The following is a 25,526-nucleotide window of genomic DNA, read 5'->3' on the forward strand; positions in this document are numbered from 1 at the left end:
ACTTTTCTCCCTGTTGTAGGTCAGATTCAGGCGAGGCGCAGTGCGTAAAAATCTAAGGAGATTGGCATCGTGGTCCTGCTGGTCATGGCCGCAGATAGTGACGTTGTCCAGGTACGGGAAGGTAGCCCGCAGCCCGTTCTGGTACACCATTCGGTCCATTGCACGCTGGAAGACCGAGACCCCATTCGTGACGCCAAAGGGAACCCTTAAAAAGTGGTAAAGACGACCATCCGCCTCAAAGGCCGTATATTTTTGGTCCTCTGGGCGAATGGGGAGCTGGTGGTAAGCTGACTTCAAGTCAATGGTGGAGAACATCCGGTACTGCACAATCTGGTTGACCATATCAGATATGCGCGGGAGAGGATACGCGTCCAGCTGCGTGTATCTATTAATGGTCTGACTATAGTCTATGACCATCCGGGGTTTGTCTCCAGTTTTAACCACCACGACTTGCGCTCTCCATGGACTAGTGCTAGGTTGAATGATCCCTTCCCTGAGGAGCCGCTGAACTTCAGATCGAATAAAGATCCGATCCTCAGCGCTGTAACGCCTGCTCTTATTTGCGATGGGCTTGCAGCCTGGCACGAGATTCTCGAATAAGGATGGTGGGGTGATTCTGAGTGTCGAGAGGCTACACGTGGAGCGCGCTGGGCAATTTGGAGGCTGCTGTGCTCCCACTGAAAGTGGAGGGAGTGGTCCATCGTACTGCAGGATTACACTCCTCAGGTGGACCATAAAGTCTAGTCCCAGGAGTATCGGAGCGCAAAGGTGCGGTAACACGAGGAGCCTGAAGTTCTCATGAACTGTGCCCCGCACCGTTAGGTTGACCACGCAGCTCCCAAGCACGGTAACAGACCGGGACCTTGACGCCATCGAAATTGTCTGTCTGACAGTCCGTACTCGGAGACCCCACCGTTTCACGGTGTCAGGGTGAATGAAACTCTCCGTGCTCCCGCTGTCAAACAAACAATGAATTAGGCGTCCATTTACCTCTATGCCCATCATGGACTTGTCGAGTCTGTGAGGCTTGGCCTGGTCCAGGATGATTGACGCCACCGTTGGGTCTTGAGTGCAACTGCAGGCAGCTGAGATGGTTGATGATGATGACCCCTGCTGGTCGTCTGCGGTCGGTGCCGACCAAAATGGCTGTGCCCATGGATCGCATGTGGTCGGTGGCGCTAAAAGTGGCAGCTCCTGCAGGTCGCACGTGTCTTGCGTCTTCGTCGTCAGGAATGGCGGCGCTCTGGAATCGCACGTGGTGGAAGACCTCGAAGAAGCAGGAGACAAGGAGACAGGCTCTGGAGAATCACACACCGCGCTGCTATGCTTGGAGGGTGGTTTGGCCCTGCAGACTTTGGCATAATGCCCTTTCTTCCCACACGCGGAGCAAAATACCGTTCTGGCTGGACATCGCTGCCGAGGGTGTTTCACCAATCCACAGAAATAGCACCGCAGGCCTCCTGGAGCTGCTGCCGTCGTCAGGTCCGAGGTTGAAAACCACAATCGCGCAGTTTTTCAGAGCCGCTGGGTAGAGTTGAGTCGGTGGCTGCACTTGCCACGATGTTCCCACGTGGTCGGTGGGGTAAGTTTCTAGACTTCTGGAGGCCGTTTCCATCGTGTCAGCCAATTCCACCGTCTTAGCGAGGTCTAGGTTTCCTTGCTCTAGCAGCCGCAGGCGAATATACGATGAGCCGATTCCCGCCACGAACGCATCTCGGATCAAGTCGTTCGTATACTGGGCCGCCGACACTGGCTTGCAGTTGCAGGCTCTGGCTAGCTGCTGAAGTTCGTGCAGGTACTGTCCTGTCGTTTCACCGGGCTGCCGCCATCGAGTGGCTAGAAGGTGTCGAGCATGGATCTCGTTTGGCGGTTTGTTGTACAGTTTCTTAAGTAGTTCGAAAGCCCCTTTGTAGTCTTGGGCATTGCGGATTGATGAGTATACAGTGTCGCTTACCCTTGCGTGGAGGACCCGCAGTCTATCGGCGTCGTTTTGAATGGCTGTTGAGGCATCGATGTAGTCTTGAAAACACTTTAACCAATGGTCGAAAGTGTTCGACGCTCCCGCTGCACGTGGATCTAAGGTAAGCCGATCAGGTTTCAACATTTGCTCCATGGTTTTTTTTACCAAAATTTTGTTAGTAATAAAATTGATGCGCGATTAAATCACTCGGGAGGCTGGATCGTACCCGGGAAATAAAGGCTTTTATTACTAACAAGAAGGGAGCATACTATATACAATACAATCCCAGACTAAAGGGTCACCAGGCAGTGCAGTGACCTTTATACTCCTCCAGGTAGGCGGAGCCAACTGGAGTGTACCACAGAACAATATCAACAGGTAGAACACCCCAACCCTAACCCCAACAGTAACATATCTACAAGTACCCATAGTGCTGACCATCAATGGTTCAGTACTCATAGTGGTAACCAACTATGGTTCAACACACGTTCTAGTAAATCTCCTCCCCAGCTAAGACTTTGTCATCCTTCCTGCAGTCCAGTGTCCAGAACTGATCATTATAGTCCAAATAAGGCCTAGCCTACAGCGTCTAAATATTTAGCATTACTTCCTTGCTTTTGAGCTTGATGCCTCAACTAATAAAGTCATATTTACTTGTGCTGCCACCTTCAAAGATTTCTTCTATAAACCACCAGGCCAATTGGATCATTTATGTTATATCACCTCTCCTCATCCTTACAAAATGCATCACTTCATCGTGCTTTCAATTGAATTTCATCTACCATGTGTCTCCTCATTTCACAGATGTCCCACTGGAGTCTGCTGCTATCTTCTGCAATACTTTTCTGAGTTGTGTGCTATGGAGAAAGTATTGACGCCCTGAATACCAAATTCAGAAAAATAGCAAACAGCTTACATACAGTTGGACAACTCCTTGGATGAGATGCATTCATTCCTGCAAACTCGCTTGGGAAAACATGTTAAAATTATTGGTTAGCATGCTGACTCATTTGGACTCCGACAGGGCATCTTATAGAATCATAGAGTCCCTACAGTGTAGGAAGCCATTCGGCCCATCAAGTCTGCACCAGTTCTCTGACAGAGAATCTTGCCCAGGCCCACTGGTCACCCTATCCCTGTAATCCCACACATTTACCCCGCTAATCCTCTTAACCTACACATCTTGGGACACTAAAGGGCAATTTAGCATGGCCAATCCACTTAACCTGCACATCTTTGGATTGTGGAAGGAAACTGGAGCACCCAGAGGAAACCCATGCAGACATGGGGAAAACGTGCAAATTCCACACAGACAAGGCTGGAATTGAACCCAGGTCCCTGGCGCTGTGAGGCTGCAGTGCTAACCACTGTGCCACCGTGCCATTCATCTAAACCATGTTGACAATAACTGTATTCGTATGTCATCAAATTACCTTCCAGGAGGAAATATTAAAGTGGATTCAAGTATGACTTTGGCTGAAGGTCACTATTAATGTTGGTTTTAAACTATGATACCTCTGCCTTCCACTGTACAAGTAGAAAATACAATTAAATATAAATTAAAATTAAAACACAATTAAACTACTCGTCATGCCACACCATTAAATATATATAATTAACAATATTGTTTGGCAACTAAAATATTTTCAAAATACCACCTACTGGTTATTTCCCCTACACTTACTTCCTTTATAATTGAAACAAGAGTTCTGAAATCCAAGATCCAAGTCTATGGTGAAAGTGCTTTTAACATGAGCACTGGATGCAATATGGCAGTTCATTAGCTTCCCCTTCATTTTCTCTTATATTCAAATGAACATCGATTGACTAGTGACTTTCTAGCACATGCCTGAAGTTGCACTGAACGTAACTGGAAAAACCGTGAAATGATATTGGTAGTTAATGCATTGTGTAATTCTTAAATATAATCTCAATGATTTACAAAAACTAACAGACTAACAATTATTGCTTTCCAAGTGAGCCGTGTAATTTATAACAAATTTAAAAATAGTAATTTCAAAACATTTTGTACATTTCAAAAGTACTTCATTGTGAAGTGCCCTGTCGTAGTGAAAGCCCCTTTGTAAATGTAGATCATTATTTTATGGTTTATTATCACCTTGTTTGTGTGTAGTTTTTTTTATTCATTTGTGGGACATGGGCATCGCTGGCTGGCCAGCATTTATTGCCCATCCCTAGTTGCCCTTGAGAGGGTATTGAGAGTCAACCACTTTGCTCTGGAGTCACATATAGGCCAGAACAGCTAAGGATGGTGGACTTCAATCCCTGAAGGACATTAGTGAACCAGATGGTTTTTCCCCCACAATCGACAATGGTTTCATGGTCATCAGTAGTTTCTTAATTCCAGATTTTTAAAGTTGAATTCAAATTTCACCATCTGCCATGGCTGGAATCGAATCTGGTTCCCCAGAACATTAGCTGAGTTTCTGGATTAATAGTCCGCAATAATACCACTAAGCCATCGCCTTGCTATGCTATATAAGCAATTTGAATGAATTTGGAAAGTTGTTATTGCGGCACAGTTCTCACAAAATTGCAAGTAAACAATTTTCTACTGCTTTGCCCATGCATTAGGAGTATAATCATTCTGGGAGTAAACATCATAGTGACTGAAGCAGAGTGGAAATTCTAAACTTGCGCTAAAGAGAGTCTGGATTTGCAGCATTAAATCCACTTAATCACTGCAAAAGATAGGTTCTTAGGTTGTAAACATCACTGAGTTTGTTTTCTCATTGTCAGAGTTTCTTTTGTTGGTGTGACATTGTGTAATTTTCTTCCCGAGAACTTCGAAGTTTAAGTTGCATCACACCCTTCTGCTTAGTTTCAATAAGGTTTATGGAGAAACAATTGACAAATTAAAGAGATTTGGGGGAAGCTCAATTCCTGGAATGAGCCTCTCAGAAAATTGTTACCGCAGTGGCTGTGGGCCAAGTATGCACTATGGCAGTGATTTTTATCTGCAGCAATATAAACTGATGCATTTTTCTGGTTCAGCTGAGGTTTTAAATTAATAATGTAATCAGATTGCCAACGTATCCTTTTACTTTAACCAAAGATGGTACCATGTGAGAAAAGCCTCCTAAAATGTTTTAACATGATCTTGTCTATTTCCAAGTGCTGTTCCTAATAATTAAAATGTTCTTAACTTATTAGTTAGCAAATCAACATTACTTGTTTAATATTGTATCTGCCCATTTGATAACCATATCAGAGTCTCATCAATCATTCTTGTTCTGGTGAATCTTATCTCTTGCCGTCTGATATTATTCTGTATTGGATCCTCCCCAGTATTGTTTCAACTGGTTTTGTAATTCATTGCCTATTCTACCTAATTGACCATTTTGTGGCAGCGAAGTAGCTCGGTGTTGATACCACTGTCAATCTTTTTTTCCATTGCGCCATATATAGTGATAACATTACTATTTATTCACAATGTGTTTCACCTTTTAAGCAGCATATTTGATGTTAGATTATTTTTCTCTTTCGCTCCATTAATATCTCAACAGTCTGCCATTTATCTCAATATCTAGTCATTTGATATCTTGTATTGCCTGCTCTAAGGCTTACTCATAATGCATTACATAAAGCAGTGATTGTAGACAGTGCACTGCTTATTCTCATTAACGTCTGAAATGTGAAAATACCATCCAGTCTACCCCACTTAAAGATCAGGCCCCAATTGTTTTACCCTCCCACCTCGATTGAGCTGTAATGAGGAATCACACTTAAAAAAGGAAATTTCCTTCTGATGGTGTTGAATGAGTTGCTGCGAATTTTCAACATCTCTTGCTTTCATTGTGCTTCATTCACTACCTTTAATCTGTCCAATTTACCTAACTTCCTAAGAAAGGTGAAATTTTAAAAATAACTTATTTGAAATTTCACCTTCACTCCAGAGAAGCATCCAGATACTGATCTAGCCTCGCAACTGGTATTATTCGGTTTGATTAGATATTTCACACATGACTCACCATGGATATTTTCCATCCCAGCAACATGCCTTCATATCATGCAGTATTTATTAATTGCATTGTGGTATTTAAGAATAAACTAAACTCCTAGCAGAATAGTTCAATGTGTAGAGCAGCAGCAGACCACTGCTGTTTATTGTATTTTTACTATGCCTGCCCACTAAGTCTTGTTCCCTCCTAATTGCTCCCATAATCTGTACATTATTTGGTGTTAAAGTATTCTAACATTATTTTCTCAAGACATTGTTCATGGGTGGTCTGGGGTCTGCTTACTTTCAGGCTCAGAAGCACAGTATAGGGTGAGCGAGTGCAGGAGAATGGGACTGAGGCAAGCATGGAGCGAAGAGTAAAACACAGAGGGTCAAGAATTTTAAAATAAAACCTGCTGGATCTTGACAGGAGTATTTTTTCTATTTATCAGCTCCTGACATGGCAAACTTTTGACAACTGCTCTGCTAGAAAAGAAAGTCCTGGATTTGACTGTAACTGGGAGAAAAAGCTTGCTTTCGCCAATCAAAATTTGGATGTGTCATTAAAGCATTTTTTTATGATTGGCTGGTCCAATTAAATGTTTAGTCAATGGTGACTTCTGGGATATTGATGGTGTGGGATTCAGCAATATTAATACAGTTGAATTTCAAGTGGAGATAGTCATTGCCTGGCACTTGTGTGGTGTGAAGGTTAGATGACACTTAGCAACATAAGCCTTAATGTTGTCCCAGTATGGTTGCAAGCAGGCACGGACTGCTTCGGTGTCTGAGGATATTGCAAATGTTACCAAACATTGTGCAATTTTCAGCTAATATCCCCACTTCTTACCTTCTGATGGAAGAGATGTCATCACAAAGTAGCTGAAGATGATTGGGTTTAGGACATTGCCCTGAGGAACTCCTGAAGCAATATCCTGGAGTCGAGATGATTGACCTCGAACAATAACCTACATCTTCCTTTGTGCTAAGTCTTACTCTAGCCAGTGAAGAGATTTTCCCCTCCATTTCCATTGACTTCAGTTTGGCTGGGGCTTCTTGATATCGCACCTGCTCAATTATTGATATCAAGAGTCGTCACTTTCACCTCTAAATTCAGTTAATTTGTTCATGTTTTAGCCAAGATTGTAATGAGGTCTGGAGCAAAGTGCCCCTGGCTGCAATTATGTCTAAAGTCAAATGGTCCTGGCAGAATGCAAACTGAGCAGGTTGTTGGTGTTTGATAGTTTTGTCGACAACATGTTCCATCACTTTGCTGGGAATTGAAAGTAGACTGATGGAGTGGCAATTGGTCAAACTGGATTTGTCCCTCCTTCTTTGTGAGTAGGGAATACTTAGTTTCCCTACTTAATTTTCCACATTGTCAGTTAGACACAGCTAATTCTGAAGCACAAGCCTTTAGTATTACAACTGGCATGATGTTGGGTCACATAGCCTTTGCTGTGTCTAATGCATGCAGTCACTTCCTGATTTCAGGCAGAGTGCATTGAATTTGGTGAAGATTGGTGTGTGAGATGTTGGGGAACCCAGGAGAAGATGGAGATGGTTCATCCACTCAGGCTTGTGGCTGAATATGATTGCGAATGCTTCAGCCTTGTCTTTTGCATTCATTGAGAATGCTGATGTTCATGGACCCTTCTCTTCCCTTCAGTTGTTTAATTGTCCACCGTCATTCCATGACTGGGTTTTACAGGACAACACAAGTTTTGATCTGTTCTGTTGGTTGTGGGATTGTTTACCTCTACTGCATGCTACTTCCACAATTTAGGGCCCAATTTTACCATTGCTTCGCGCCCGTTTTTGGGCACGAAAACGTGGTAAAGTCAGGTGTGAGGCCATTAACGCGATCCGCGCCCGCGCCCGCGTCCACGCAGATGGCCACTTTACCGAGGCCCGGGAATGGCCGCGATCCGATTTGTGGCCCAAACGGGCGCAACGGCGATTTAAATGCATTTGCATGCATTTCAATTGAATTAATGAACTGCCCGCCCAACTTTATCAGCATTTTCCCCATTATCACTGCGTTCACCAATCCGGAATCGGACCTCAATGGACATGCTGAATAAAAGCCTGTTTCGGGCGCTCCAGCTGCCGAAGAGATAAGTTCAACCAATGGCTCTTTGACTCAGATCAGTGGTGGGGGTGGGGGGCAGGCCAGATCATTCTCTGGTTGGGGGGGGGGAAGGAGGAGATCGTTGTCTGGTTGGCGGGGGGGAGGGGGGGGGAGGAGGGCAGATCGTTATCTGGTGGGGGGGAGGAGGGCAGATCGTTGTCTGGTTGCGGGGGGAGGCAGGCAGATTATTCTCTGGTGAGAGGGTGGGGAGGGAGGAGGAGGCGGGTCAGATGTACCTCTAGGGGGGAGGGGAGGGAGGCCAGATGGATCTCTGGTGGGGGTGACGGGGGGGCAGGGGGGCCTGCTGCCACTCTGCGGGTGATCAGTGGGGGGGGCAGGGGGCAAGGGATTGTGATCGGTCTGGGTAGCGGGGGGGTGAGTGGATAAGGGGGACAGTGATGTCTGTGGGGGCCATCGCTCCCGCTTTTTGCTCCCGGGTCGCTTTCTCCGCTTTCTGCGGCCCGGGAGCGATCCGACATGGGCGCGCTTTTTCAAATTTTCTTCTAACTGCGCATGCGCAGTTCAGAGCTCCGATTGTTTCGGGTGCGCTAAGCCGCGCCCACAGCGCAATTCAGACTCGCAATTTTTTTTCCAGGCTAAGTGCTAGTGGGGGCGCCTGAAAGCAGATTTCCAAGTCGGATCTGAATTGCACCCAGGTTCAGCACTTCGAATGAAAATGGTAAAATCAGGCCCTTAGTGTGCATGATGTGTAGCTTCACCAGGTTGGCACTTGTTTTGAGGTATGCCTGTTGCTGCTCCTGGCATAATCTCCTTCACTCCTCTCTGAACTAGGGTTGCTCTCCTGACTTGATGTAATAGTAAAGTGAGGGATAAGCCAGGACATGAGGTTAGAGATTTTAACGGAATACAAGTCTGCTACTGCAGCGCCTCATTGGATGCCCAACTTTGAGTCGCTGGAATCCATTGACCACTGTGGTTGTGCCACAATGTTGGGTGTCTTCAGGGTGAAGATGGGATTTCAGACAAGATGTGGTCACTTCTGTGAATACTGGCTTGGACAAATGTATCTATTACAGATAGGTTGATGAAGACAAGGCCAGGTAGGTTTTTCTTTTATCACTATTTCATTCAAGGGATATGGGCTTCACTGGCTCATATTAGTCCACATATCCCAGACCTGGTCTGCCAGCTGTGTGTTTCAGACTTGGTCAGCACAGTCAGTAGTGGTGCTACTGAGCCTCTCTTAGTGATGGATATTAATGTTCTCCATCTGAGAGCATTCTGTCTTTTTGGTATCCTCTGTGCTTCTTCCAAGTGGTGTCCAACAAGTAACAGTACTAATCTTTCAACTGAGGGAAAGCAGTAGGTGGTAATCAGAGGATATTTTCTTTGTCCATGTTTGACCTGATGCCAAGAGATTTCATGGAATCCGGAGTCATTGTTGAGGACCGCCAAGGTTAACCCTCTCGACTATACACCACTGTGCCATCATCTCTGATGTGTCTTTCCTGGTGGTAAAACAGGACATAATCAGGGATGATGCTGCAGAGGTCTGACATATTACTGAATGACACTGCTGCATTCTGAATCTCTGCTGCTTGGTTAAAGTTCTTAAATTGAACAAGTCCCAGATGCATAAAGATAGCTGAGAACGCAGCAAAAATGAATCCATGGACTACAGATAAAGTGATAGATATAAGAACAAAAGGACATAAGAACTAGGAGCAGAAGTAGGCCATCTGGCCCCTCAAGCCTGCTCTGCCATTCAGTAAGACCATGGCTGATCTTTTCCTGGACTTAGCTCCACTTACCCACCCGCTCACCATAACCTTTCATTCCTTTACTGTTCAAAGATCTACTATTCTTGCCTTAAAAACATTCAATGAGGTAGCCTCAACTGCTTCACTGGGCAGGGAATTCCACAGATTCACAACCCTTTGTGTGAAGAAGTTCCTCCTCAACTCAGTCCTAAATCTGCTCCCCCTTCTTTTGATGCCATGCCCCCTAGCTCTAGTTTCACCTGCCACTGGAAACAACCTTCCTGCTTCTATCTTATCTATTCCCTTCATAATCTTATATGTTTCTATAAGATCCTCCCTCATTCTTCTGAATTCCAATGAGTATAGTCCCAGTCTACTCAGTCTCTCCTCATAAGCCATATGAGAGATGGAAGCTTCTTGAGCACACCTCTAACATTTTTTGATTTGATTTATTATTGTCACATGTATTAGCATACAGTGAAAAGTATAGTTTCTTGTGCGCTATGCAGACAAAGCATACCATTCAGAAAGAAGGAAACGAGAGAGTGCAGAATGTTGTGTTACAGTCATAGCTAGGGGGTAGAGAAAGATCACCTCAGTGTGAGGTAGGTCCATTCAAAAGTCTGACAGCAGCAGGGAAGAAGCTGTAATTTTATGAGTAGTTTCATGAAAAACTGCTAAAATTGTATAACAAATTTGGAAAAAATAAACTACATCATGATTGCTTGCATTGTATTTCTTTCAGACAGATAATTTTTCAGAAAAAATGGAGGAAGGGAATTGGTTGCTTTTGCCTGGATTGCTCATTCCTGAAGAATATATTTTATACAATGTTATAATCAGAGAAGTATGATTGTTGCATTTTTCTACAGATACTCAAAGTGTGACATAGGCCATGCATACAACTTTTAATTATACATATATGTATATTTTCCCATCTCAATTGAATATCAGGTGCAATTTCTTTATTCTATGCTTACAAAGAAAGGTGAGTTAAATGCCAATACCTGCCAGGAATACTACTGCTGTTTGAAATGTAGGATCATAGGATTTCACATATTAGGGCAGCAAGGTGGCACAGTGGTTAGCACTGCTACCTCACAGCGCCAGGGACGCGGATTCAATTCCCAGCTTGGGTCACTGACTGTGTGGAGTTTGCATATTCTCCCCGTGTCTGTGTGGGTTTCCTCTGGATGCTCTGGTTTCCTCAAAGATGTGCGAGGTAGGTGGATTGGCTATGATAAATTGTCCATTCGTGTCAGGGGGATTAGCAGGGTAAATATATGGGGTTACAGGGATAGGGCCTGAGTGGCATCATTGTCGGTGCAGACTCGATGGGCCGAATGGCCTCCTTCCACACTGTAGTGATTCTATGATTCTAGTTTGTGTAATGGCATATATATACTATCACTTTAATACATATTTATCATTCCTTTCCATGAATATTTATTACATCACAATTTAGCACTGATTTTTATCCATTTACATCTACCCAACTTTGCATTCCAAGTTGCGTACACAGTGACCTAATCATTTTGTAAAGCTAAATGCATTGCATGCTTAAAGGTTAGCGAAAAACAATCAGGCCTTTCTAAGCCTTCCTAGATATTAGATCTGGATATAGTGCATTAAACACACTAACATATTCCTAACCATACAATCTCTTTGAAGAGGCAGGAATTCTAATTCAACATTTATTCCTGAAAACTATAAAATGTATCATAAATTGCAAGAAATCTTACTGCTTCAATTCAAAACAATTATGGAAGAGACTGTAAAAATCCATCTGTGAGCATTCACAAACTCTGCCTTGAGATATATGTGTGTTGGCTTTTTTAAAATCTCTCTGCATTCTTGCTGACATGTTTTATGTATCTTTGCATTTCTGATTTCATTCTGAGTCTATATTTCCCCGGTTACTAAGATATATGCAGCACTTTCACTGTTCTTGCAGTGTGCACAGCATGTATGTGTCAACTGTGGCTCAGTAGCTAACCTCAGAGTCAGAAGGTTGTGGATTTATGCCCCACTCCAGAGATTTGTTCATAAATCTAAGCTACCCTCCCAGTGGTGTGCTGAGGGAATGCTGCACTCCAGAAGGTGCTGTCTTTCCAATGATGACTTCAAACCCATGGCCATACCTGCCCTACCAGGTGGACAGTATTTGAAGAGCAGAGGAGTTACCCCAACGCCCTGGTCAATATTTGCCCTTCATCCAACTAAACAACAGACCGTTATTTGGTTATTGTTATACATTTGGCTGCCAAATGTCTAACATTACAACAGTGATTTCATTTCAAAAAGTTTTCATTGGATATAAAGCTCTCTGGGTCATCCTAAGATCATGAAAGACAGATATAAATATTGAGACGGCATGGTTGCACAGTGGTTAGCACTACTGCCTCACTGCGCCAGGGACCCGGGTTTGATTCCTGGCTTGGGTCACCGTCTGTGTGGTTTTGCACGTTCTCTCCGTGTCTGCGTGGGTTTCCTCCGGGTGCTCCGGTTTCCTCCCACATTCTGAAAGACGTGCTGCTGGTTAGGTGCATTGACCCAAACTGGTGCCGGACTGTGGCAACTAGGGGAATTTCACAGTAACTTCATTGCAGTGTTAATGTAAGCCTTACTTGTGACTAACAAATAAACTTTACTTTAAGTATAGCCCCATCAGGTTACACAATTTGAAATCTAGCCAAGCAAACAAAAATATATTTTCATGTTTGATTACTTGGTGGATCTTTTTACTGATCTCACCTTACTTTATGTCTATGAGCATTTGATTTGATTTTGATTTATTATTGTCACATGTATTAATATGCAGTGAAAAGTATTGTTTCTTGCATGCTCGACAGACAAAGCATACCATTCATAGAGACTGATCAATAGTTGAAAGATTATTTTCACTTATTGAAGAACACAGTTTGGGTTTGTAATTAGTGTTAGACACATAATGGTGAGGTAGGATTTTTTTTTCATGCAAAGGTACATTAAAATCTGGAATACATTAGAATACATGACTACCAATTCAACCAGACCATTTAAATACGTGAGTAAACACTTGAAGGGGAAAGTTCAAGGAAATTGGACCTTTGCTTTGCTAAATGACACAAAACTTAAATGTGGGGGGGATAGTTATAACCTTGTAAGAGGACATAGATAGACTAGTGGAGCAGGCATGTGTGTGGAAACAAATTTTAATGCAAAGAAGTGTGAAGTAATTCACTTTAGTAGCAAGAAAAAGAGAAGCAATACAAAATAAAAGATACAAATCTAAAGTGGGTGCAGGAACAGAGAGACCTATGCACAAATCATTGGAGGTGGCTGGGCAGGTTGAAAAAGTGGTTCATAAAGTAAACTGCATCCTGGACTTTATAAATAGGGACATAATACAAAAGCAAGAATGTTATCAGCTGAAATATTGGCCTGGATTTTCATACCCAAGGCACGTGCCTAGACTCAGCAAATTTCCCTCATTGAAATGCCTGCCTCAGTACTTTGGCACTTTGTTCCAGTTGTATAGTTGAATATTAGGTCCTCTGGTCTTCATCCTTTACCTCTCACCCCCATTCTCCCCACCCCATTGCACTCCCCATGGCCCAACCAACCTCAAATGGCCCCTCAAAGCCACCTATGTCCCCCTCAATCCCATGGTTTCTTATAGCCCTATTGCCAACTTAGTACCAACTCATGCCAACCGATGACCACCACCTTTTGCCCTGAAGCCTTCCATGCCAACTCATCCAGTATCCCCAATAGGCAGACCTGAGGAGTGATACTGAGATGAAATAGAAATGGTCTAAGTATCTATTACGGACATCACTATGTAAAACAAAGTGATAAAAGCTCTCATTCAATATATTTAAATCTCCTTGCAAGTACTTGATCTCTTTATAAAAATAAATATTTAGATTCATAACCTCACAAAGATAACTAATCTCTTAATAATCTCTTGGAGCTGTCAATCAAATTGTGAATTTAACACCGTGTCACCGCCCCCCCCCCCCCCACTATGATAATAACAGGTTGAGGCACATTTAAAGCGGTATTAATATGCTAAGGTTTGCCTTTAAGATTATGTCAACAAATAGCTACTGAAATTGCATGGAACATTTTTTCTCAGTTGGGTTTTTTTCAAAATTTAATTGGCAGGAGGTTTAAATATCCTGACAGCTTAACTGTTCTTCAGACCTTATCTGCATTTTGCAAGCGTTTACATCTACTCTTAAAAATTGTAACTCACATACTGAGGGATAAGGCCCTTACTCTTGCAAAAATGAGGGCTGTTTGAACTCAGCACTGTATTCTAGTGGCCCTGCTGGGACTAACATCCTGACCCCGTTCCCCTACCAGCAAAAGTAGGATCTGTCAGAATGATAGGTGGGACTTCTGGATTTAGGGTCACAATGTCATTTGGATGCGGCAGGCATGGTAGCACAGTGGTTAGCATTGCTGCTTCACAGCTCCAGGGTCCCGGGTTCGATGCTCGGGTCACTGTCTGTGTGGAGTTTGCACATTCTCCTCGTGTCTGCGTGGGTTTCCTCCGGGTGCTCCGGTTTCCTCCCATAGTCCAAAGATGTGCGGGTTAGGTTGATTGGCCAGGTTAAAAATTGTCCCTTAGAGTCCTGGGATGCGTAGGTTAGAGGGATTAGCGGGTAAATATGTGGGGGTAGGGCCTGGGTGGGATTGTGGTCGGTGCAGACTCGATGGGCCGAATGGCCTCCTTCTGCACTGTAGGGATTCTATGATTCTATGAGGTGTAGAATCTTTAGGAATCCAGAAAATCATGCCATTGGATCCAATTCTGGGCATGACATTTTAGGAATGATGAGCAGGCATTTGAGAGGGTATGAACAGAATTAGTAGATTAGATCTTTGGACCTTTTCCAAGGATAGGTTGGAAAAGCTGAGGTTCATCACCTTAGTGAAGGGAAGATTAAGAGGAGATTTTATGAAAATGTTCAAAACCAAGAGGGGATTGCACAGAGTTGATATGGGGAAATTGTTCTCATTGGCTGAAGGCTCAAGACCAGAGGATGCTGATTTAAGTTGATTGACAAAAGAAACAATGGTGACGTGAGGTTTTTTTAATACAGTGTATTATTAAGATCTGGAATGTTCTGTGTGAGAATGCAGTGGAGGCACTTGAAATCAAGGCATTCAAAATAGAATTTGTCAATTATCTGAAGAGGAAACATTTGCAAGGCTATGTACAAAAGGCGGGGAAGTGGGACGAAGTGAATTGTCTTTGCAGAGAACTGCCACATACACAACGGGGCAAATTTTCCTGTTCCACCTGCCACAGGGATCGTAGCAGGCAAGGGGCGGACCATGGAAAGGTCCATTGACCTCGGCAGGATTTTCCGATTTGGGGTGAGCGTGGCCAGAAAATCCCACCCAATGAGACAATAGCCTCCTTTTGAGCTGATCTATGCTTCCATCCAGTGTGTATGTTCCTAAAAGGAGCAGTGCTCCGAAAGCTTATGGTATTTGCTACCAAATAAACCTGTTGGACTTTAACCTGGTGTTGTGAGACTTCTTACTCCATCCAGTAAAACAGCTCCAATGTGCAGCCTACAGGATTGGCCGTAATGACCTCCTTCTGGACTTAAGTACTGATGATCCAGTGATCATAGTTTCCATATTTTTGTATTTGTGTTGAGAGCATTGCTGGTTCAAACATAACAATTAGATGTTCTAGTAGCATAACTTCATTACTTATAATTCAGTAGACGCTAACCTGGAAACTTACACAGTGACTCCTGTAGATAAATACAGGTTACAATGTAATCAAAGGATATCTAATCAGAGATTAGTTACGCTCCGGAGATAGAAAATTTGTTATTAGGCTATTTGCGGTCTGGAAGTAGTTTACAGGATGGCAGGTTTGCTGAAAACTGATTTAAAGTATAACTTTTCAACAAACTAATTGCTGGTTGTACTGCAAATATGTAATCATTTATATCATATACATGGCAGGTCAAACTGTTCTTTTGGGGTTGAAAGCAGCACCATTGTTAGTAATTAGTATTTTATTAGCAACTCCAGAGCATAATTTTACTGGTGGCAGTTGGAAGAGTGAATTGTCTTTTTTTCTACATAATAGTTTTTTTCCTCCCATTTCTTGATATTGATGTGAAGGTTCAATATGGGTAAATACAGCTAATTGAGCTTTCTAAAAAAAAGTTTATTTATTAGTCACAAGTAAGGCTTACATTAACACTGCAATGAAGTTACTGTGAAATTCCCCGAGTCGTCACACTCCCGTGCCTATTCAGGTCAATGAACCTAACCAGCACATCTTTCAGACTGTGGGAGGAAACTGGAGCACCTGTAGGAAACCCACACAGACACGGGGAGAATGTGCAAACTCCACACAGTGACCCAAGCCAGGAATTGAACCCGGGTCCCTGGTGCTGTGAGGCAGCAGTGCTAACCACAGACACTAGAGTGTGGTGACTAGGGGATTTTCGCAGTAACTTCATTACAGTGTTGATGTAAGTCTACTTATGACAATAATAAATGAACTTTAAACTTAAACTGTAAATTACGCATTTAACCGTGCGTGTGGACGCCAGAAGTTACTGTCGGATTTCCCCTGTAACAATGGCGAGCGCTGAAAGCATCGCTGTTATTATTACAGTAAAATAAGGGCCATTGTTTGTCTCAGTGGGACAGTTTTAACATTGTTAAATTGTACAACACAGCGGGGCACCCTTGACAAATACTTATTACAGTGCCACCTACAGGGGTAACAGGTACTTCAGGATGTTTCAATGACATTACCAACCACATAGCAAGTTTAACATTGGGTTGGATTTTGCGGTGCCAGTCTAGGCGACGCATTCAACGCTCACTGCTACCGTACGCCAGAGAGGTCCCGCATTTCTGGGAATGCACTGTGCGCTGATCCGAATGTTGCGGTGGGTGAACCGCTCTTATCTCCAAGTGCTTGCTAATTCAAGCACCAAAAAAGGAACCAGCACAAATGTGTCCACTCAAATTAATCATATTTAAATTTTACGTCGGTATTTTTAATTTAAAACACTTTATAAAAGTGATCATATGATCAAAATTATTGTACATTTTAAAAAAAATAACATTTTAATTTTGTAAAATATCCACTGAAATTGTGTTTTTTCGATGCCTTTTCAATATGATTTTGAAGAGCCTCTTTTTCATACATTATTCTCCATCCCCTTTTGATGCATCAGTCAGTGCAGTGATTGTAAGTCATGCCCAAAGTCTGGGCCTGGCTGCTGCCCCCGCCGGGGGGGGGGGATGATCCTCCCTCAAGGCAGCCAAATTCTTGCTCTTGGGATCAGTTTTCCGGCCGTTATACAATAGATAATGCAATTCAGACAGATGTAGATTAGAGCAGGCATCTTAACACATTATATATAGATATATAGAGAGTAAAATAATCGTCAATCCACATTTTAATGTCTGAACTACAGTAACCAAACCAATCATGAAAACCCTACAGTGCAGAAGCAGGCCATTCGGCCCATCATGTCTACACTGACTCTCCGAGTGAGCATTCCACCCAGACTCTATTCCCCTAATCCCATTGAGCCCACTACTCCCCTATCCTACACATTTTGGGACCCTAAGAGGCAACTTAACTCTTGGCTGCAAACTCATACCTGCACCTGCCACCCCTTTCTCTTCAACTTGGCATGCCACTTAGAGAGAATCCCTACTGTGCAGGAGGAGGCCATTTGGCCCATTGAATCTGCACTGACTCTGAAAGAGCATCTTACCCAGGTCCACCATTCCCCCAATCTCTGTAACCCCATGCATTTGCAATGGCTAGCCCACCTAACCTATGCATCTGTGGATACTAAGGGGCAATTTAGCATGGCCAATCCACCTAATATGCATATCTTTAGACTGTGGGAGGGAACCAGTTTTAGATATCTCCATTCCTTTGCATTGTATATCTATGTTGTGTGATATCTTTATTTCTAATTCATTTGGTAAAACATATATAATAGTTTGCCTGTACAGTTACAGTCTTAATAACATGCTTTCAAAAGACAAATGTGATCTTATGTAATATAGGATCTTAATAGCTGTGTACTGGCATTACAGATTTCCAGCAATGCTAAATATACATAGGTGCAAACATAAATGAATTGAAAAATGTCTAGATAACTTGTGCTCTTCCTGGGGAGAAGCAATTGTAGCATCGCAAGATACAAAATAGTTGATAATTGTGTTGCTCGTGTGAAATGTCTCTATCCAAATGGAGAATTCATCGCTAACTGCGTTCAACACTTTAAATCCATCTCATTAGCAAAGGAAGCAGCTGCATCTGACAGTGAGGATCCCAAGCAAGCGCCACGGGCTAATTCTGATGCAGCAAATCTCACTGAGTGTTATGAGTTCTCTAATCCAACCGCCAGCAAACATGAGACTTGAATCTGTTGTTGGTGTGGTTAAGGAAGCTCTAATGTACAATCTGCTAACCAGTGTGGAAATTGTTGCTGCTGTGTAGGTGGATTCTGCTGCAAGTGGGAGAGAGCGAGGAAGAGGCCCAAGCAAGGAGGTAAAGAAACTAGTCCCCACCATGGTGATGGTTTCCAATCTGAGAGCCTGCTGAGGAAGTGGTTGGCAGCCAAATCACATCTCCCAGTAAAACCTTTCTTTGTGATAACTACTTTGTAGACGAATGTTCTGTAAGCAGGAAGCAAATCACAACATTTTCCAAAATGACGGAACATTACATTTCATGGTTTATTCTGTGCTTAAGTTGTAACAGAAAATGCCACAGCAAATTTTAGAATGCAAAAAATAAGATTTCTTTCCACAAAATGAATGAGTTTACTTTTTTTGGAGTCATGGCTGTTGTTCCCTGTGGTAACATGACTGAAATCTGTACTAAATTCGGGCAAAAACTATAGTTCAAGATGGGAGCTTATTCACGTTTTGGCCCTTACCTTATATTTTCACCTGAATGCAATGGTGTGTAATGATGTGGTTCTATATCTGTTGGTAGCCCTCCATTGTGTGTGAGCAAACAGTGAATACCGATACTGGAGTTATTTAGGGGGCACGTCGTTACTGCTGAGGTCCAAGCCTCATCATCTTGAGGCTTCACTTATTAACATCCATCCACCACAGGCTTCAATTATTCTAGAATCTACTTCAGATTCTATCCACATTCAACACCCATCCAACTTTCTTTATGGCCTTCACGTGTGATCTCGAGCTGTACATTTTTGCAAAAACTATACCCTCCACTCTTATGACACTGCCTATTTCTTTGCCCAATTCCTCTGTTTCATTGTTGCCATCCATTCACTCAGCCGTTATATAAGCAGCTTTTGAAGCACCACTCTCTCCTGAAATACTCCTGCTCACCACGTCTGGTGCTGATCTGGTCCGGCCATTAATTTCCAGATCTGCCAAGACCATGTTCAGCACAGATGTCACATTACGCTCAACCTCCTACTATTTCAGACCACCCAATAGGGAATGCTTCATTTCCTCTATGTCACAATGCCTCCTCAAACCACTTTCCGAGCTCCTTTATTCTTCTCTTCACCCCAAATACTAACTGCAGAGATTTTCGAAATTTCCCCTCTCAGATTAAGACCATCTATGCAGTTGTGTCTACCAAAGGTGACCAAAGCTTCTCTTCCTCCTGCTCCTGATTTGCCACCAGTCATTTGTCAATTCTACCTTTCAGTGCACATTACTTAGCAATTTCTCCCACGTCTGCATTTGACCTCTCAAGCTCATTTCTTCCATGAGACCCCAACTCCTGCTCCTTTGAATTTTTCCCCCACTCAGGAACACCTCCTTGTCCTCAGATTGCTGTCTAGAAATTACTCTTTGTTTCAGATACCATTCATTCCCCTTTCAAAAACTACATTATCCTCTTATGCAGAAAAAAAATCCATCCTCTCTGGCCACCATCTCATCACTAACATTTCCCTCTCAAAACGTGTTCTAATACATTGTCACCTTCCAGCTCCCTGCCTATGTCTCCAAAAGCTCATTGTTTGAATTCATTTGGTCCAATATCTACTGAATTCATTTGGTCCAATATGTAATCTTTTTGCAGTACCAATACTATAGTCAAAGTCACACCTGAGTTTTTTTTTGTTTAGATCCAATACAATCCAATCAAAGTCCAATTCAAAGTCTCAGCAAGTGAGACATTCCAGATCCAAGCTGATACTTCCTGTCTTGGGCTGATCTACATGATCCAAGCTGATTGGAGCAGACATTGCACCTTCTCCAAGCTTGATCTCATTTGCATCTTAGCCAAAAGCTCGAGATGCCGCTTTAAAAAATTGCTTCAAATGAAGCCTCAGCGCGACCTCATGACTTCAACCAAGTGCAGGATGCCAAAACTACACTTGATCTTAGCCAAAGTCACACCTGAAATTGGGATATGAGTGTGACTGTATTATCCCTCCTTGTCTTCCTCAACCTTTTTACTGCATTTGATATGGTTAACAAATTTCTTTTTGTCCAGCTCCATAGGACTGGGTTTGCACGATTCCATCCTTATTTGTTTGAATACAACTCAAGGTTCTCCATCAAAAGCTTTTGTTCCCATCCCTACGCTCTTCTAAAGATCTAACTTTCATTGTCTTATTTTACATGATGCCCATACGATTTTTGCAACCTCCTTTGGTCTGGTTTTCCTTCCCAATACCCTTTGGTCCTCCTGCTCTAGGCATTTATGCATTCCCCCATAATCTTTGCCTCGCGAGTAATATAAATTATCTGGAATACCTACCTTAAACCCCTCAGTTCCCAAAACCTACTCAAAATTAATATTTTCAACAAAACTGTCATCACCAAACTCTTCCACACAGCTTGCTCTCAATTCCTTTTAAAATATATTTTTCTTTTCACCACAGTATACCCACCCTCCACCTGCCATTAAAGGTGTGATAATAATTGCAAGTTGTTGCCATTGTGCATGGAAAAATCATTCCCCAACAAATGTTAAGTGAGCTCAAAATATACATAGAATTTTAATTCAAAGAGAATGAGGTACCTACTGAAAATATTACTTAGGCAAGTTTATAGACAAGAACTGGCCTAGGGGAGAATTCTACTCAGTTAATTAGTCAAGAAATGAAATGACAGGTCGATTGGTGTTTGTTCCTTGCTTAGTGAAATACGATGACACATTAATTTGTGTCTTCATCATTGTTTGAATAGTTCTAGGGTACCACTGATAAGTTAGTTTAGTTTTTTTTGTCATCAAGCTGTATATTGAAAGTTGGTGAACTATTAATTACATTCTTACATCATCCTTGAATAGTTTTAGTGAGCCAACCTTGAAATATTGCAAAACTTAATAATTTCATTTTAATTTTAAAAAGCCACTGTTTTTTTAAAAAAATGACTGAAGAATTATCCTAAACCCGAAAGCTCAAAGGTGTGAAAAGGGTGAAGACTGGTGGAATTATCAGGGGAATTAACTTGAAGGAGTTAGAGTCTGACAAGTGCAAAGAAAGATAAATATTCCCAATTGAAGCTGAAATGTTCTGAATTAATGATGTGTGCAACTGCTGATATTAATTCAATTCTGTCAGCACCGTGCTGGTTCCAGAACTCCAAAGCAATGACTCCATTGTGATATCATGACAGCATGCTGAAATTTAAAAAAGCAGAAAAATAGAGATAAATGAAAGGTGTTGCTATTCATGGTAATGTGGAATTTGTTTTAAAATGGTGTTCACTAATGAGTTTTATTGCAGTTGTTACGTGAACACAAAGTTGGCTTCTTGAACTTGTGCTACAAGCCAATTTGTGAGAAGATCCTGTTTACAAAGTGCATGATCTTTTTTCTTTTATAATTATCTCCTGATGCATCAAGAGGAGACCATAAATGTCAATAGGGTGGCATACTAGCTACGACGTGATGGAATCATAATCTCTTTAAGTGCATTGGCATTTCAGTTGTATGAAGACAGAATAGGAACAAGTTTTTTTCACCTGCAACGTAACAGATTATTTAATGAATCTCAAATTCATGCATGGAATACTGTAAGAGATAAAACTTAAGTCTTCTGAAAAAAGAAGCAGTGGCAATAGTGGTTAGCACTGCTGCCTCACAGCTTCAGGGACCCAGGTTTGATTCCCGGCTTGGGTCACTGTCCGTGTGGAGTTTGCATGTTCTCCCTGTGACTGTATGAATTTCCTCCAGGTGCTCCGATTTCCTCCCACAATCCGAAGGATGTGCTGATTAAGTGCACTGGCTACGCTAAATTCTCCCTCAGAATACCCGAAAAGGCGCCGGAGTGTGGCGACTAGGGCATTTTCAGAGTAACTTCATTGCACTGTTAATGTAAGCCTACTTGTGACACTAATAAAATAAACTTCAAAACCTAACAGATTATTTGATGAACCTCAAATTCATGCAAGGAATACTGTAAGATATATAACTTAAGTTTTCTTTTTAAAAAGCCCTCACCGCTAACTAAAATTTAAACAAAATCCTTCTAACATTTTGAGAAAACAACAGGACCACACTTTAAAAAATATATATTTTAGGTCCATCGATAAAATAGATAACTGACTCTTTATATAATCGAGGAAGACAATGAATAGTAGTAGTTCCTGTGACCACCACCCACTCTAATCGCATCAAGGTCGTGGTGCATCCTGCCGGCTGCGGTTGTCAGAGGCAATGCACTGGAGATCTCAGGCGTACAAAGAGGAAATGATTATTGGGCTGGGAACTGGTAAATTATAAGGTGCCCTTGTGTCCAAGCGCTGGTTCGCGTAACGTATGAGCATTTCCTGCAATGCAAGACCTATTCAGAGAAAGTCAAGAGATAACGAACAAGTAAACAGTGTCCTTTGCCATTTTTATTTTGTCTCTTGGAGTTTTAATTACTTATGCATCTATGATCGTTAAAACCCTCGATCTGTTAAACCAAGTGCAATACATTCCTGAGAACTATAGACAGCACTGTAAAGAAAATGGCACTGTTTCAGATTTTAACCTTTTTTAAGTAGGTGAAATTAAGTTACTGGGGAAGAAAAGATGCTAAAGCTTATACAAAGTTCTTGATAATAAAGGAAATCCGTATTTTTTGACAGTGAGAGATAGTGGCAATAGCTAGCTGGGGGGCGGGAGGGGGGGCACAGAAAGTCTCACTTTAAATATTTGACTTGGTAAATCAAAACAGACAATTAACAATTGTCAAAAGTATCCACAGCTGAGATAGTTTTCTTGTTCCAGAGACTTGCATACTGTTCTTGCATATTTCTGCACTTTTGATGCTGGAGAAGGAAGGTTCGTAAAAAAAGAGAGGGGGGGAAAAAAGTACCAGCGTTTGATTAGTATCCGCCCGACAAAGGCAGGCTGACATACCATTGGCCTCGATAAGGAGGAGAGGGGAGGTCTCTGGGAGACGTCAATGGTTTTCAGATTAGCAGGGTTGAAACTCTTGAGTCCGCCGAGCCGTCACCGCCCCCAACCACCTCCAACCACCCCCCACCCCCCCAAACTAAAAAAGATCAAATCCTCGAGTTCACAGGCACTGGGAGTAATGTAAAAAAACTAGCCAGCACTGACTTTCCCCCCACTGTGTACCACCTCTTTTTACATTATGTTCTCTTACCTAATATTACGCCAACGCTTTCGGATGCTACGTTCGCCAAGCACCGACTCTCACAGCACTGCTCAATCGAGGATAAATTGAATGAAAGATCCCGAGTGCTAAGTTACAGTGGTTCTGACCTGTGGTGAGGGCTCTCTTGGTGCACAGTCGCTAATCATGCATCTTGTGTTTTGGGTAGGGGTAACGTTACTTTTCGCCTGCAGTATAGAAGGAACACCAGAAATGTACCAAAGACAAGGTAAATACCTGATTGTATTGTGTACCGTGCATTATTTACCTTGCGTTGCAAAAAGAAAACTATTAAGCCTTTTTTAAAAAATAAAGGGAACAGCATTTATCAAAGTGAATCGTCAATAATTCTACACATTTAGGCATGACTTTGTGGTAACGTCCCATGTGTTAAATCAAGATTTTTATCTTGTTTCAGCCAAACTACGAGAGCAGCTGACGGTCTATGAAATCGTGACTCCCACTCGAGTGAGTGAGTGTGGGGAACCTTTCCCAGACACCATGCATTTTAGAAGGAGAAAGCGAAGCGTAGACACCGATCACTGGGCCTCCGCAACCCACTACAGAATTAGTGCATTTGGGCAATTCTTTCACCTCAACCTGACCGCCGATTCTGGATTTATCGCGCCGATATTTACCGTTACACACCTTGGGATACAAGCTAATGTGACAGACTTTCACCAGGAGGACACTGACACGAAGCACTGCTACTACACAGGGCAGGTCAATGCTAAACCAGAGCACACAGCTGTGATCAGCCTCTGCTCAGGACTCGTAAGTAAGATTTTTAACCCTCGCCATGCTGAATTGTAACTTTTTTTGGGAGTTTCCAAATCACTGTTCTGTATAATAGTGGTGATTTTTTAAAAAAGAAAATAAGTTGTGTGTGTGTGTAAAGAGGGGGACACAGATGATATTTAAAGTCTGAATTTGGAAACATAACGATATTGATACAATTCCACACTGATTGCCAATGGGGAATGAAGTTTGGATTAAAAGTTCATCAGTGCTACAACGTGCTGACCATCCAGCCAGACCTCACTGGGAAACATAACGTACTCCTCTGGGTAATATGCGTAAGTCGTCATTCCAACCCCCCCCCCCCCCCCCCCCCATGAAAAACACCTTCAAGATAACTATCTCTAAATAAGGTTGGAATAGTGGTACAGAATAAGATTGCAGTTTGCTCAGTTCGCACGGTGGAACACGGGGCTTCGGAGATCCTGGGAATAAGTTTTTTTTCCTCTCTCTGTTTGAGATCGACGTCAAGAGGGTAATAACTCCAGTTGAAAGACGCCTCTTTTACGTGTACACTCAGCAAAAGGCACCACCCCCACCACAACACTGAACTAAAAACCTACAGCGCCAAGGCGGAGTCAGCACTCTTTCTGGCCAAACCCACTTGATTTCCCGGTTTAATTCTTCGCCCAGACTGATAGCTTGGGTTTAAGCAGATTTGCCCACAGCACTGAATTACTGGGGGGTGGTTTTGCTTTGTAAAGGTTTTTTTGTAAAAGTTTAAAGTCATGCACACCAAACATTCTTGACCTCAGCTGCATGTTACTAAACTTCAAAATGCACCCGAGTGGAGATGCTTGCTGAAACTTCTGCTGTATTTTAAAAATATATATACAGGGGCTGGGTTGCTTACAGTGCCTTGCCTGTAGATCCAGAAGCAACAGTTCCTGGACAAACCACCTTTTTTTGTTTCATTTGCTTACCTCGTGTTCACTATTTGGGAGTGCTCTCCCCTTGAATTATTGGATGTGACGCCGCGACCCCAAAGTCTTTTTTTTTGTTTTGGTCACTTAAATCTCCAGTGTTGGAAACAGCGACAAGTTCTTGAGGGTTTTTTTTTGGTTGGGGGCAGAAGAGGGAAGAAGATTATCGGAGCAGTCTCCATTTTCATCTCACTATAACCTGGATCGCCCGTATATAAGCAGACAGCAGCTAACCCCTTTAATTTATCAGCGTGACAGTTGTTTTGCTGGGTTGTGGGGCGGAGCTGGGTTCTTTGCTCAAGAAGGTACGGTCACTTTTCTTAAGGCGGTCGAGAATGCTACTTGTGCATCCCTTGGCATCTTTATGTCGAGCTAAAAAAACACAAACGTGCACCCTGGATATAAAAGGTAGCAAAAGTTTGAAA

General features: G+C 42.6%; 1 protein-coding gene and 1 long non-coding RNA gene across 4 annotated transcripts in view; one reads left to right on the forward strand and one right to left on the reverse strand.

The window, feature by feature from the left end:
- Positions 1-15,553: 15,553 nt before the first annotated feature.
- LOC144491546 (uncharacterized) lies at positions 15,554-25,338 on the reverse strand. The gene is made up of 3 exons (XR_013497462.1): positions 25,102-25,338; positions 23,372-23,568; positions 15,554-18,449 (listed from the first exon to the last, which is right to left on the reverse strand). It is a non-coding gene; the product is annotated as an uncharacterized LOC144491546 (long non-coding RNA).
- adamts9 (ADAM metallopeptidase with thrombospondin type 1 motif, 9) overlaps positions 23,281-25,526 on the forward strand; it is a 282,624-nt gene continuing 280,378 nt past the window's right edge. For all 3 annotated transcript variants that reach the window (XM_078209509.1, XM_078209510.1, XM_078209511.1), the window contains exons 1-2: positions 23,281-23,609; positions 23,799-24,154. In XM_078209509.1, coding sequence (XP_078065635.1) covers positions 23,528-23,609; positions 23,799-24,154 — 438 coding nt within the window. In that variant the 5' untranslated portion in view covers positions 23,281-23,527. The remainder of the gene's footprint in view (positions 23,610-23,798; positions 24,155-25,526) is intronic.

The sequence above is a fragment of the Mustelus asterias genome, chromosome 3 (genome assembly GCF_964213995.1).
Source record: "Mustelus asterias chromosome 3, sMusAst1.hap1.1, whole genome shotgun sequence".
In the NCBI taxonomy this organism is placed as follows: Eukaryota; Metazoa; Chordata; class Chondrichthyes; order Carcharhiniformes; family Triakidae; genus Mustelus; species Mustelus asterias.